At 35.5% G+C, this 14,235-nt stretch overlaps 1 protein-coding gene across 2 annotated transcripts in view; it reads right to left on the bottom strand.

Moving 5' to 3' along the window:
* Window positions 1-14,235, bottom strand: part of ST18 (ST18 C2H2C-type zinc finger transcription factor) — a 168,524-nt gene that overhangs the window by 57,484 nt on the left and 96,805 nt on the right. For both annotated transcript variants that reach the window (XM_039703087.1, XM_039703086.1), the window contains exons 3-4: window positions 11,481-11,535; window positions 9,415-9,445 (exon numbers count right to left, since the gene is read on the bottom strand). In XM_039703087.1, the coding sequence (XP_039559021.1) occupies window positions 9,415-9,445; window positions 11,481-11,535 (86 nt within the window). The remainder of the gene's footprint in view (window positions 1-9,414; window positions 9,446-11,480; window positions 11,536-14,235) is intronic.

Genomic DNA, 14,235 nt, shown 5'->3' with positions numbered 1-14,235 from the left:
CAAGGTTTGGGCTAAAATTCATTAGTAGTCGAAGACCAAGTTGAATCAGAAAACAACAGTTTTCTTTCTAGCTATTTTGAACAATTTTTACAATTGCTAAAAATCTCCAAATATGCAAATAAAAAGTTATGGATCTAGGTGAAAATATTAAAGAAGTACATTTGTTAATTCTGATATGAGATTTTACAGATGAAATTTTGAAGGCCAGTCCTGGAAAGGACCACTGAATTGTCATCACTGACAAGAAGATAAACATGTATTTGCCCCAACTGCTCATCTGGAGACAAAGTTATTTGCATCAATGGTTTCTTCTACTTTATAGAATTAACCAAGCTACAGGATTATTTCAGATAATTTATAACATTTGGACTCTATGTCTGAGTGTATTGTATTTTACTGATACAGACTAGGAGATGAGAAAAATCTGGAAAAATATGCCAGCTGGAAACTCCTCAAAAATAAATTTGTGAAAGAATTCATCAGGTAAAAAGCATTTTCTTCCACAACCTTTTAAAGCATTAAAATGGTAAGAATATAAACCAATAAAATGTGTTGAAAAGAATTGCTCTTCATTTGGACAGAGAGAATTCTTTGCAATGAAGCTATGAACTTGGAGGAATTACTCCAATGGTATTTAAAGAAGACTGGGCTGATTCTCATTTTTAAACAGCACACACAACACAAAAAAAGAAATGCATGTCATTCTTTTGTAACTCACACACTTGGCTTGGACAGAGGCTGTTCTCGTGTCCTGTAACACCATTCCAGAGTTAAAGAACCTTCTACAACTGTGAAAGTTTAATGCAATGCTCTTTTTTCTAAAACACCAGAGTCGTGAAAAGTTCAGTCCGGGGCTGGACCAAGATGAAAGGAATGGGCATGAGATATAGATGGGAAAAAGATAAAAGGGACATTTTTATTTATGAACACTAATATAGAGAAAAACAAGATCAGTAACTCAGGGGTATTATATGTCTTCTATATACAGAAATGGAAGGTTTAGCTAGAAAAAAAGGAACAGAACTGGACAGATAGTAATGTAGAGAAAATATAGTATCATAACAGAAACCTGGCTAGAGCAAGATATTAAAAGATGTATTTTATTTTAAAAAGACATATAAGGAAAGCAAAGGAACTGTCATAGCCTTGTTGATAAAAGAGGATTTATTAGACCCCATAAGAAGAGGCTGGGGAGAAATGGGTAATGGTGTTGAGTTGTTATGTACTGAGCTTGGAGATGTTTCAGGCAGTAAACTGAATGTTACAGGCCACCTGACCAAAAAGAACAACTGGACTGTGAAATGACTGCGCAAATGCAAAGACACATGTAAAAAGAGTGGAACAATGGTAAGTCAGCAGTAACAGAGGAAAAAGACATTCAGTTATGATTACATGTCTCAAGCTCCTGCCTCTGTGGACAAAAATTTCAGGCTGCAAGAAGTTGATGAAATGGCCTTTTATTTCTCTTTTCAAATATATATATATATACATATATATATTTATTCAACTTATTTTATTATTTTGCCAGGATTCTCCACAAAGGAAAGGCAACTCCGAGAAAGACAACAGGGATTTAACTTCTCTGATTTTCTTGTTTTCAGTTAACAAGCTTGTAGGATCATAAGGATATTCAGATCATATGAAAAATATTACATATAAACTCTCAGTTTGAAATACTATATCAATTAAATGGATTACTTCTTCAGAGTGCCATTCCATAAATCAAGAACTCAACATGGTTAAAGTTGTATGGCTGGACCCCTTTCTAACAGGTAAGTTATTTTTAGTAAGAGTTAGTTTAGGGAAAATTTAGTTATTATTCTGTGGAGCTCAAGAAATTCTTAAACTCAGTAATATGAATGAATGCCCAAGATCTGGGCCAAATCCAGCCTCCCTAGCCTCTTTTTCATTTACTCACTCAATCTGTCCAGGTTCAGTAGGTCAATAAATTCCAGTGGGACCCAGGCCAAGAATTTGGCTTAGAATGGATTAAGTTTCTAGGCAAATCTAGAGATCATCCACACAACCTTTGCATTCAGAAAGCCTTGCACATGAGTGGTCAGCCTACTAGCACCAGTAAATGCTTAAATAAAAAGCATATTGGTAACTACAGTCTGGTTAAAGAAGAAGTAAAGAAGATCAGCTTTGTGGGTGCTTTTTGGTTTTTTGTTTTTTTGCCAACAGAGAATGGGACTGTAAGCAACTCATTGTCAGGAGCCAGTACTTCCCTTTAATGTAGCAGGAGGTCCCATGGCTGCATTCTTTCCCTTTCCTTGCTATCTCCAGGCTGTACACAGTCTGTTTCTGCTCACTTTTGCTTGGCTGAATCAACCCTTGACATCAGTCAGAGGCAGCAATTCAGCTAGCCATAATATTTAACTCATGATTGATATATATGAGGCAGAAGTTATGGGCTGGCATTTCCATCTCTATGTGGCTTGTGGTCATCTACAGGGAAAAGATCTGCCATAAGAGGAAAAGAACATTTGGGGCTGTAATGTTCTGATGCATTCTGTCAGGCAGCAGAAGGCATGAAGGCATATGCAACCCTAAATTTCTGTGTAGGTTTGGGAGGATAACATTTACTATGTGCTGATAAGCACAGAAGTTGTGATGGGGAAGACAACGACTCATATCATATATAAAATAGCATAAAAATTTTACTCCAAGGCAGGGAATATTCTAAGATACAACTAGCTCTCAGGTAGAAAAAAACCCTGAAAATAGCTATCTCAATCTAGCAGCCACAATAATGTGATGTGGATTTGACCTATATTATAAAAACCTCTTATAGAAAACCATAAATTTAAACTAAATTATAATTAATATTTTTAATATTAAATGGAGGCTTTAAGTAAAAAAAAAATTCTAAAACCACAATCAAATACAATAGCAAAGAGAAAAAAAGACACTGAGACTGTGGATTTTGGCTAGAAATCAACATAGTGGACATTAAAAGAGGCCTATAATATGCTAGAAATATATCTAATGCAGTTGTTGTTTAAGAGAGCTATAAAAGTCACCTATAAAAAGCAAATGCACATAAATTATCAACTAAAGCAAGCCAAAATAGAAAACTGAACGTGAAATGCTGTCTCTAAAAGTTCTAAATAAATCCAGGAAGAAAAGATAGAGGTCACAATATGTAGATCAAAAGGTCTGAACATGTATAGGAATTAAGAAAATTATTAATCATAATTAATAGCTTCAACCACAATTATCTCAAAAGAATTATGAGATACAGCTCTTATTTAAACTGTCTTATTGGTTATTCAGAACAGTTCACTGATATTTAAGTCAAAGAACTGTAAATCCCAAGCTTACTTGCAAAATGTTTAAAGTCATAACTTGTGATCAACCAGAACCATGTTATCATTTACTGAAACAGAATGGTGGTTCTTATTACCTTATTACTTTGCATTCAAAGTGACATTTTAGTAAGAGTGAAAAAAATTATCTGATCTCTATACATAAGTTGCAAACATTTAATGTAAGCCTTAAACAAGTCACATGAATATTGAAAGAAGAAAACTTGGAGGTGTTTGAATTTTGACTTTCTTTCTGTGTTTTTCTGTTGTTAACTGTTGTCTTGTTTATTGGTTTAACAGTACTGAAAGAATAACTTGGTTCTGAACTATGAAAGCACCTGGTGATGTAAAAAAGTCAAAAAAGCCTGAGGTCCATCAACTCATTCAAACTCTAGAAAGGAGGAAAAGGAATGAAAGGAGGCAGAGAAGGGAGAGGAGGGATGACAGCTCTGTAGATTTCACAATTTGATGGCTAATTAGAGGGTGACGGGGAGGTGAAGGAGGAAACAAGGGAGGAACTTAGACATGATAGACTATAAACTTGATTGGAGAGGCAGAGAAGTGAGAGGAGGGATGACAGCTCTGTTGATTTCACAATTTGATGGCTAATTAGAGGGTGACGGGGATGTGAAGGAGGAAACAAGGGAGGAACTTAGACATGATAGACTATAAACTTGATTGCCATTACAATTTTAATTAATGCTTGATTTTTTTTAGTTATGATGACTATATTGACATACAGGATATAATAAGGATAAGTGAGTTCTAACACTATTTTTTGTCACCACTTTGACTGTGACAATATACTGTGACTATATACTACCTTTGCCTTGCAGTAAATGGCACCACATAGTGATTGTTCAATGTTTATATTTGACTGTTCAATGTTTTCTATCAAACATCAACTACAAAACCATTTTTGCTTAGTGTAAAACATAGATTTCAACAGATTCTTTGAGGAGTCTAAGGTCTAGCACATCAGATGAAGTTCCTTAGGAACCTAACAATGTTGTCGGAAATGAATAGTAAATGAACAAGATTTAATGGGACTTTAGGAAAGCATGATTCATAATAACATGACAGACTTGCTTGTACCAGAAATCATGGAGTAAGAGGCAGAGGTTAATATTTTCAGCACCCCATAACCATTTCAATTTCTACAATGGCTAGGGCAGGGAGTAAGTTCTTTTTCCAAGCTAAAGAGCAAGCAGGAGATACTCTAACCCATTCTGTTAACAGATCTTGTTATATCTTGGGAATAGCTACTTTTAAGATTAATGCCCATTTTTTAATTGAAGATCAATTATCAATAGAAACAGCATGATGCAGAACTTTGACTCAGGTGGAATGTTTAATCCAATATGTCATGGAGAAATACCTAAATGCTAAGGTGGCCAGCTCAGCCCCAGCCAGTTACCATCATGGGGAGCACTGGGGAGAAGGGCTGGAAGTGTATGCTGTCAACATCCAATCTTCAATTGCAAATAAAAGACTTTCTGTGAAGCTCAGACATGTCTGGCAGTAGCTATAACTACTGACCATCTTCATTTAACATTTACTGCTAAGTCTGTTTGAATTCAGACTTACAATTTGTTTCAGCAAAGCACATTAATGACTGCAAGGGTCCTACACTTTCTGCCAGTGGAGACAGATGAGACACCAGGAAATGCAAGAGTCCACCTCAGTTTCTGTTCCAAATGTGCTTATTCAGGATTATGTCAAACGTGCTTTTCCACAGCAGTTTCCAGAAAATCAGTCTCTGACCAGCTCCTGTGGAAACCAAAGCCAAGCCCAAAGGACAAACCTGACAGGTTTTCCAGATGCCAGCTAGGAAAAAACAGATTTCTCAGTCTCTGTCTCATTTCTAAGCAGTGCTGTGGGATAACACTACTGTGAAGGTGATAGCTACACAAATCAACCATAATCTCAGTTCTTACTGAGGAACACCTTGGAGCCTTTTTTATGTGATTTTTCTTCATGTGCTCAGTTCTTCCATCATCTGAATACCACTCTCACCTCCTTCTCCAGTCATCTGCCATACTACTTCTATTTTTTCACACAATACTTCTTAAAAAAATCTGCTTACTTTATGAAGTTCAGAAAAAGAGTTGCCAATCAGTCCTTTCTAAATGCAGCTAGGTATGAACAGGCCTTTTTGTTCATGCCATGAGCATTTCCTTACTGGCCAAATTCCCTTCTATCTACCAAAATCTCTACCTTCATTCTATTACTGGCTGAAACAGAGCTCAGTTATAATTGCATGCATGCAATTTAATAGTTCTTAGAGGAAACCAAGAAAATATTCAGCAGTGTAGAATAAGGAATAACTACTTCAGTTACTTCAGTGCTTTTTTGATGTCGTCATATACTCGTATACAACTGTACATTAATCTACCTCTTCTAACATGACAGGTAAAGATAAGGAATACATTTTAGTAACACAGACTTTCGAGTTACTTCAGTTCCATTGCTTGCAGGGTTGCTTTGCTGTTTTCTCACCCTCCTAATCAATGGGCAGCCACAAAAGGGTGAATTGTTCAGTTACTATTTCTAACAAGGAGACACCCAGATAGCTTTGCGCTATTAGTCCTCTCTCTGCTAAAGTGTTCTAGATACTCATAACTCTGTGCATTCATAATGAACTCATAACTCTGTGCATTCATAATGAACACTCACTTCTCTGAGTGTCTAAAATGTCTTGAACAAGAATTCCAGATAAAAAAAGTAATTTTCCTTACTTTTGAAGAAGTGATGCAACAGTGCAGAAAATAGGGAGAGGTATAACTATTCCTGCAAAACAGCAATGCTGTTCTCCATGATTTGAAACACCTTGTGGGCTCTAAATTAATCATCAGTGACAGAAGTCCAAAACACTTGGTTTCACCTGTATCTAACTGAGAAAAGGTATCCCTTCTATTCAGATATGGATTTAGCCAAACTGATCTATTCTTTTGCAATTCTGTGCTTGGATCAATCCAATTTGCTCTTCCTTGGTCTGACCCAGATGCCACTCCATAACCTACAGATGGTTCATTGTACTGTATCCCATCTGTTAAATAAAACACAGTAATGAGAATACATCACTCCAATATTCCTCACTTTACTTTGGTTTCCATTCTAATCCTGAACACAGCTGAAGGTCCTGGTCCTTTCAGTGGTCCATGACAAAATTGTCTAAGAGAAGACCTCTTCATTCTGCTTCTCACAACAGAGCTTCTATGCCCAAAAAGTGTCAGATTCAAACTTGAATGTATGCAACAGAGATCTCCCGGCTTCAGCACTCACTTCTACCACACATTGTTGTTTGCTATGTTTAGCTTGTGATAAAAAGATTAATCTTTTTTTAAAGTAGCTTAGCTACCAATGGAAACACTACAGCAGCATATTCCTAAATAAAAAATTAAATCATGTTGTTAACATACAAATCATCAAGTCTTCAAGGAGTAACAGTTCTGTTTTGAAAGACTTACTAAGTTTAGCATACTATGCTTCAGCACATACAGTAGAAACTGTTAAAATAACCCTAATAAATTTGAACTAATAACACAGAAATGTTAATAGTGTTCATGTATAAAGAAAATTATTTATATTTTACTGAAAGTTGGGATTCCTTAGGGCATATAGTTATACAAAATAAATGTAAGTTTGACACGTAAATCATTGGTCATACCTGGAAGAAAAGTCTGTTCTCTGAAAAGGCAGTGCAGTACAAGAGAATTTTTAGTTATTTACTAAGAAAGAAAAATAATTCTAAAGCCACGCTTGTCTCTTAAGGTAATATCTTTATGCAGAAATGTGGTTCTATTTTTCAGGAGAAGATGGATGATAACAACAACATTAGCCAGTTTTATTATTAAAATCTTGGCTTTCTCAAAATCAAGAAATTTTTTGGCATGGAATTCTATCAAGAAATACTTCAATGCCTGAAATTTAGAAGAGAGAAATTTTCATGCTTTATTGAATCTAATTGGTGGTTGAAACTCTTTGTTTTGCTTTTCATTTATTTTATTCTCTACTTTTGTGAAACACGAGTTACAGAATAAGAAAAGGCTAATAAATGCTCTAGAACCAATCAATGTTATGAAATTAATAATAATACAAAATGAGCATGTAAGCTTATGTAGTGTCTTTCATGTAGAAGTATCCCAAGGCACTTCGTAACAGAAACTCAATAAGGAGTGCAAAAGTGCTTTGTCAGATAGGATAAGCCAGGGGAAAAGGGGAAATTAATTAAACATGGATTTAAATTTCTCAGCCAACACAGCATTTAGAACCTTGGTCACAAAAGACAGTGGTTCCAATATCTGTATCCAGGGAACAAAACAGACTATTTCAGTCTTTAATTCTTGAGGAATGTTCAATAGTTTTCCCACAAATGGATATGACTAACAGGAATGCAGTCCCAAGGCTGCATTTCCAAAGAGCAATCCCTGCCTCTCTCCCTCTACTTTTTCATGGACAAGTAGATCCGTAGAAGTTGATCACCTGACTTGTTTGCCAGTCACTTGACTCTGGAGATACCAAATACAGAATTTGGTACAGCAGAAATTATAAATACCACATTAAGGATGGGATAATGCTTTTCTGTGCTGTTTAGCTCACTGTTTTAAACCAGTGTATGTTTCCTTATAGAGGTAGTCCACATCTCTGACAGAGTGGTCTGCTACACAGTAGTTCTTAAGACAGCATGTGTTTCACAGGGTAAAATAAAGTTGCTTGGAAAAAACTATAGCAATCGATAATACATAAATCACAGCTTCCCTGATGTTGCAGAAACTTGCACATCCTCTATTTTTCAAACATTTTTCTCTTAGGAACACATGGACCATCCCTTTTTTTGGATGGTTGCCTCTTCGGATTAATGCATCCTTCTGGTGCATAAATTAGCGATGCACAGAGGAAAAAAGGAGAAGCACTAAATCTCAGGAAACTGAAGCCATACAAAAAAATGAGATTCACAGCAAAGCTGAATGAGTGACTCACCATGAATAATTTATCCAAAAAGTTAGCCTACACTTCTGTTCATGGAGTAGCTATAAGAAGCTTATAATTTCCTCAGTTTTATTATAAAACAAAACCTTAAAATATTGTAAGTCTTCACTGTAAATAATTTCCCGTAAATATTTCATGTCCTATTTTAAGAGATTGGGCATTTTTGGTTGATCAAATAAATCACACAATGGTGTTTCTCTTCCCTAGATGGATGAACCCACAAGCACATATTTTGGATGCCTGCTAAAGCAGCTCAGTAATGTGATGAAAAGTGAGTGTAGGGAATATAAACTAATTTACAAAAAAACTCTAAAGATCTTTCTGCAAAAATGTTTTCCAGTATTTACACTGAAGCTGTTGTGAATTGCAATTCTGATTAATAACTCTAGGAATTTGTAGGTACCTCTAAATATTTTCTTTCTTGAAGATTTGGTACAGAATAATCTGCTAGTCTTTCCGGAGTTTAATCTAAGGTTTTGGATCAGTGATTAAGATTTGGTGCATGCATAGGTAGATTAAAGTAGTAATGTTGAAATTTTACAGATATTTGCAGTCTGAAATATCCTTGTGCAGTTTGTGGTTTTTGAGTGGACTGACATTCTTTGTGCAAGTTTGAGAAATACTCCCTGCTACTTCCATAAACTATGAAACCTCAATAAATACTTAAGGAAGAATGAGCCATTAGTGCACTTAAAATTTGCAGGGGTGTACACATCAGTTTTATAAAAGCCATCTAGTAAAATATATTAATAAATCTTGTAATGTTCAAATATTGAAATACTATAATACATACTACAGGAAAAAGAAGACTGGAGATCTGAATATTCACCAGAAATTATTTTGTTTTGTGCCCTGACACAGGCTGAAAATAAAGTCAACATACCAGAATCCTGCCCACTTCACATTACATTTGATTATGCCTGCATAATTATTGCTACAATTTTGCTTTAGTTTTTTGTATATCTGAAAAGTGAATCTGCATATATTATCCTTTTTCAGATATAGGCTAAAGCTTTACAAAATAATTTGTTTGATTCTTTATAGCAGTAGCAGTGGTATAAATTTGTCAATATAAGAAAATAAAACTGAAAAAATAAACAACATAAGTTCTTACCTGAGCTCTTGAGCTATAGAGTCCACTTGAACTGTTAATAAAAGCAGGAAAGAATTAATTAGTTTACACTTGCAGACTTGTTCTTTCTGCAGCCTTGCACCTGCCTATCTGTAATGACAGGGGAGTGGCTATCAAAACACAGGTGGTTATTTCATGCTAACCACAGGATTGTAGCTACTAGTGACAAATGCTGAATGGAGGTGTAATTGTCAGTTATTTTAGGATGCATAAAACCTGGAGTATGATGTTCAGTGGAACAATAAGGAAAATAATAAAAATAAAAGTAAGATCAAAGATCCTTAATTTTCCTGAAAATAGAATGCAAAATCTCTAATTTTCAGAATTTAAAATTAGTTGGGGAATTGCAAAGGCTGGTGTTTACAAATTCCTGCCCACACAGGAGTATACAGCATATTGACAAGGCCAACAGGTGTCTCTAAGGATTACTCATATTCCAGAGGCAACTTTTGTTGTTTTCACTTCTGGGGAAAATGTTCTAGATATATTAATTGTTATAAGAGTATATGCACATGTATAAAAACAAGGAGAAAAAAAAATTCCATAAGTTTTAAAATTGTGTTATTAGCCTTTTGAGTGAAAGGGTATGAAACCCCAATTAACTACAACTGAAGTTTGCTATGCCAGCCAAACTCCTTTAACTCACAGTCCAGACCAATAGAGAAGACATGCCCTAATGCTGAGGTGTGAACAACAGAGAACTTTACAAGTTCTCTGTTTGGTACTTTTGAAATATGTATGAATTTTATATTCATTTCAGTGATCACCAGTGAGGGTTGCATCAAAATTTTGATATGACAATGATTATGTTTTTTAGAAAGGATTGTCTGTATTTATCCCCTTATCTGCAGTTACCTCTGTCTTTCCCTGAGTGAAGTCTAGCACGTTTTTCCCCTTTGATCATTTGAAAATAGAGAAGTAATGCCAAACCTCTCTAATTTTTCATTCTGACCATAACTTGAACACGAAGACAAAATACTAGCAATTCAAATTAGTGAGTTGTGACAACGAGTAGTAGTCTGTCTTGCATGATCCTGAGAATAAACAATTCTCATTAAAATTAGAGTGAAGGATAGGTGCTTTGTGCCTCTGAAAATTGTCATAAGCAAAAATATTCACAGGGTAGGCAAAACTTTGACATTTATTTTTAAGTATATCCATTTTTCACTTGTTATCAAGAGTCACAAAAAGTGTTATGAATTAAAATAAAAAGTTATTTTCCTGGAAGGGCTGTACTGCTAGTCAATCATGTTTTCCAGATGTTGAGATCATTAAGGGCCTGTTTATCTCTCTGTATTGCAGTTCCATCTGTTCCTTACAAAAAGAGGGAAATACAACTGTGTCATAACTTTGCAAATGGAACATGAGCACCAATACCTAAAAACCCCACGAGATTCTCTTCTGCCACATACACCTGAAGCTTTTGATTAAAGAATATTTACCTCTGGACCATTTACACAACAATTTTATAGATAATTAATGGCAATAGACAGAAAAAAACATTCAAGTGGCTGAGACAAAGTTTTGATATGCAATTTTTTAAAGCATCCATTCAATGTTCTACTCACTGTGGAAAATAATTTTGGGGATTTTGGTTTTTGGGTTTGTTTTTTTTTGGGTTTTGGGGGTTTTTGGGTTGCTGTTGTTTTTGTTTTGCGTAATAAAAAGTGTAGCCTTTATTGTCTTTGAAAAACAACTCAAAGAAAATAGCATCAGTGGTTTTTTTTTGGGTTTTGGGGGTTTTTGGGTTGCTGTTGTTGCTGTTGTTGCTGTTGTTTTTGTTTTGCATAATAAAAAGTGTAGCCTTTATTGTCTTTGAAAAACAACTCAAAGAAAATAGCATCAGTGGATTTTTTTGGCTTTTCTTTATACCATAGCTAAAACCATTGTGCCTGTTAATGCCAGCAGTCTGTGTCCTGCCCTGATTAAAAAAAGCAGCCGTAAGGAAGCTCCAGAGTCTCTCAGTGCACATTAAGGACTGTGCACAGGAACTATGATATTTCATGGTGTTCTGGGCACAGGGTCGTGGAGTGTGCTTGCTAACTCACCCTTGGTTCCTTTGGAGCGTGTGCGCAGCTTTTTATTTTCCCCATCTGCATCCATCTGTAATATTAACACAAGGTCTTTAATTCATACCTTTTGCCATTGAGCAAAAAAACCCACTCCAATGGTGTTTTTTTCACATTTCCAAAGGCTAGACAGTAATAGAAAAAAAAAGAATAATCATGCCTTATTAATCTTGTCAAAGAGATAAAAAGCCATCTGTGAATATCTAGTAAATACCTAGGAGATACCTTTAATGATGCAGATTTGTTTAATAAAGTGATAGTTATGAGTGACTCTGTAAGGTTTAATGATGAGGTCTACAGGTGTTAGCTGAAGGCATAAGGTTAGAAAGAGTAATGCTGCATGAGTGCTGCTTTCAGCATCCACCTCCTGAAACAAAAGGTCCCAGAAATCTGCCGTGACTACAGGAACCCTGCATTTTCATTGTAACTGAGGCATAGATCTATAGCTATGTTGGAACCCCATTTCTGACAACTTCATCCTTAAAACACGAAACCTTCTTGCTTGACAACGCATAACTACACATATACAGCATTGAAATTCTTCAACTCTTAATCAACTAACTATTTCTTTAAGAAGTTTTGCTTGAAGAGACAGTGAGTTACGAATTTATAGAAGATATTTTTGTGAGAATGTAGTGTCCAGATTTGTATTTTGCACGAAATAATACCAAACCCAAACAATCAAAAAGCTCAGACCCCCAGAAGTCAGCTGATGTCATAAGTTTTCTAACTGAAATAAGAGAATCCTTTCAAGATCAGCTGCCATCATTACACTTTTGGCTACATCTAAACCCAAACTGGAAATATGCACCTTCTGGTCTTGGATGTGGCCCAGACACATAATTATAGGGGTAGGCTTTCAATCCATGGATTTTATTGCAAACCCCTGAAATTCAAAGGGATTAAGATTTCATGTTGCGGTGTGGAGAACTGCAGTGACATGTAGCAGATAGCACGACAGTGCAATTTTGACCATGTCCAGGGAGGCAAACTCCTGTCTAAAAGTAACACTTTATATAAAGAAAGACTCTATCACCAGGAATTTTTTTAAGCAAAATTTTGGGAAGTATGGGTTTTTTCTTCAGTCTCTGAAGGAAGCCTGCTATCTGTCTTTGACTTGAAACTCAGCTTCCCTGTTTGTAAAATGGTAATGATAAATATATTGTAGACAAAGCAACTCCCATGGGCTTCTGCAGATCAGTTTGCAGACACCAGTGTCTGATTTATGAAACTGTGTTGGGTGACAGGTAAATATGGAGACCAGAAGTTGCCAGGCATCTCTCCCTGGAAAATGTCACAAGATAAATACTGATGTCAACAGAAGATCCTGTCAATTATTTCACTTTTTCTTTCTGAGGATCTGCTGAACTGCCCTGAACTGAGGAATGATGCAAGAAGTCCTGTTTGTGCCTTTTTCCATTTATAGAGTTTGAAGATCTGAGTATGCTTTATTTTTAGCTCAATATGACTCAGATTACTGAGATGTTTCGAAGGTCTTATCTGAAAGAACATTGCAGAATATGACAAAATTGACCTGAGAAATAAAAAGAGTGAAGTCAGCCTTTCTAGGGGATAAAAAGCATTTCTCTAATTTCCTGGGGTTTATTTGTTTTTATATATGTTTGAACATTATAAACAGATGTTGGAATCAAAATGCCTATTTGAAAGAGAGAACACAAACATTTAAAAAAGGTATTCAAAGACTTGAAGAAGTTTAATTCTAGAACACAGGTTAGTGATGTCTGAAATGAAAACATAAATTGATGGAAATGCACATCAAAGCCAGACAATTATACCTTTTCTCTGTTTAAATTTACATCTGATATTGATTATTAGCAGGGAAAAACATGAGGAGCTTCTGTTTATGTAGTGGGGCTGATGGCAGCCTTTACTTGTTACTATCCTTAAAAGCTGGAGAACGAGTTTTTGCAATGTGACTGCAATGGTAATGGGAAACATGGCTCTGTTCTCTGATGCTGAGTTGTGATTGAAGGCACTGACCTGCCATAGACTTATAATAGGGGAGCAGGTGTGGCAATGATGGACTTTAATTTCCTTTAATAAACCTTTTATGTGCCACACTTTTACTGCCATTCTATGCTCTCCAAGGTCCTGCACATAATAGGTTCATTACTTTTGATTACTATAGTCTATTGAGACAAACAACTCCAGAACACACTATATATTATGTTCAGTTAAACCAATATAGACTATTTATCCACTGTGCATTATTTCACCTGCAACTCTACAGACAAAATTAACAACAGCTCCTGTAAGCTAAAACTATTAAAACCACTGGTACTCCTTTGTCATCATTTCATAATAAATACCACACCAATCACAGTGCTGCTCTTTTAATTATGAAACAAAAAGTGCCCACTGCTTCTACTGAACAGCAGTTACTTTGGTCTAAACAGCAGGTTGCACTGTGATGAATATTTAAAAACTGCACAAAGAGTGAAAACCAATGATAAAATCAATGCAGGTGATTTTTCAATTGATTTTCTTTCCTTGTAAAGTTTCACACTATGAGATATCTTTTTATCAACTCAAACCTATAATTTATAGGACAGTTTAGCCTGGTGCATACACATATCAAAATAAACATCATGTCTGTGTTTCACAAAAGACACCTTAACTTGCAAAATAGTCCTATGTATTAACTTGAAATATGAAAGTACCTGAATAAAACTGAAGTCTCTAAACTGTGACAGCAAAATAAAAACCCTTCTCT

This window comes from Passer montanus, unplaced genomic scaffold, assembly GCF_014805655.1.
Source record: "Passer montanus isolate IOZ18808 unplaced genomic scaffold, ASM1480565v1 scaffold16, whole genome shotgun sequence".
NCBI lineage: Eukaryota > Metazoa > Chordata > Aves > Passeriformes > Passeridae > Passer > Passer montanus.
The sequence above is the reverse complement of the archived record's forward strand: the minus strand, read 5'-3'. Positions and strand labels throughout refer to the sequence as shown.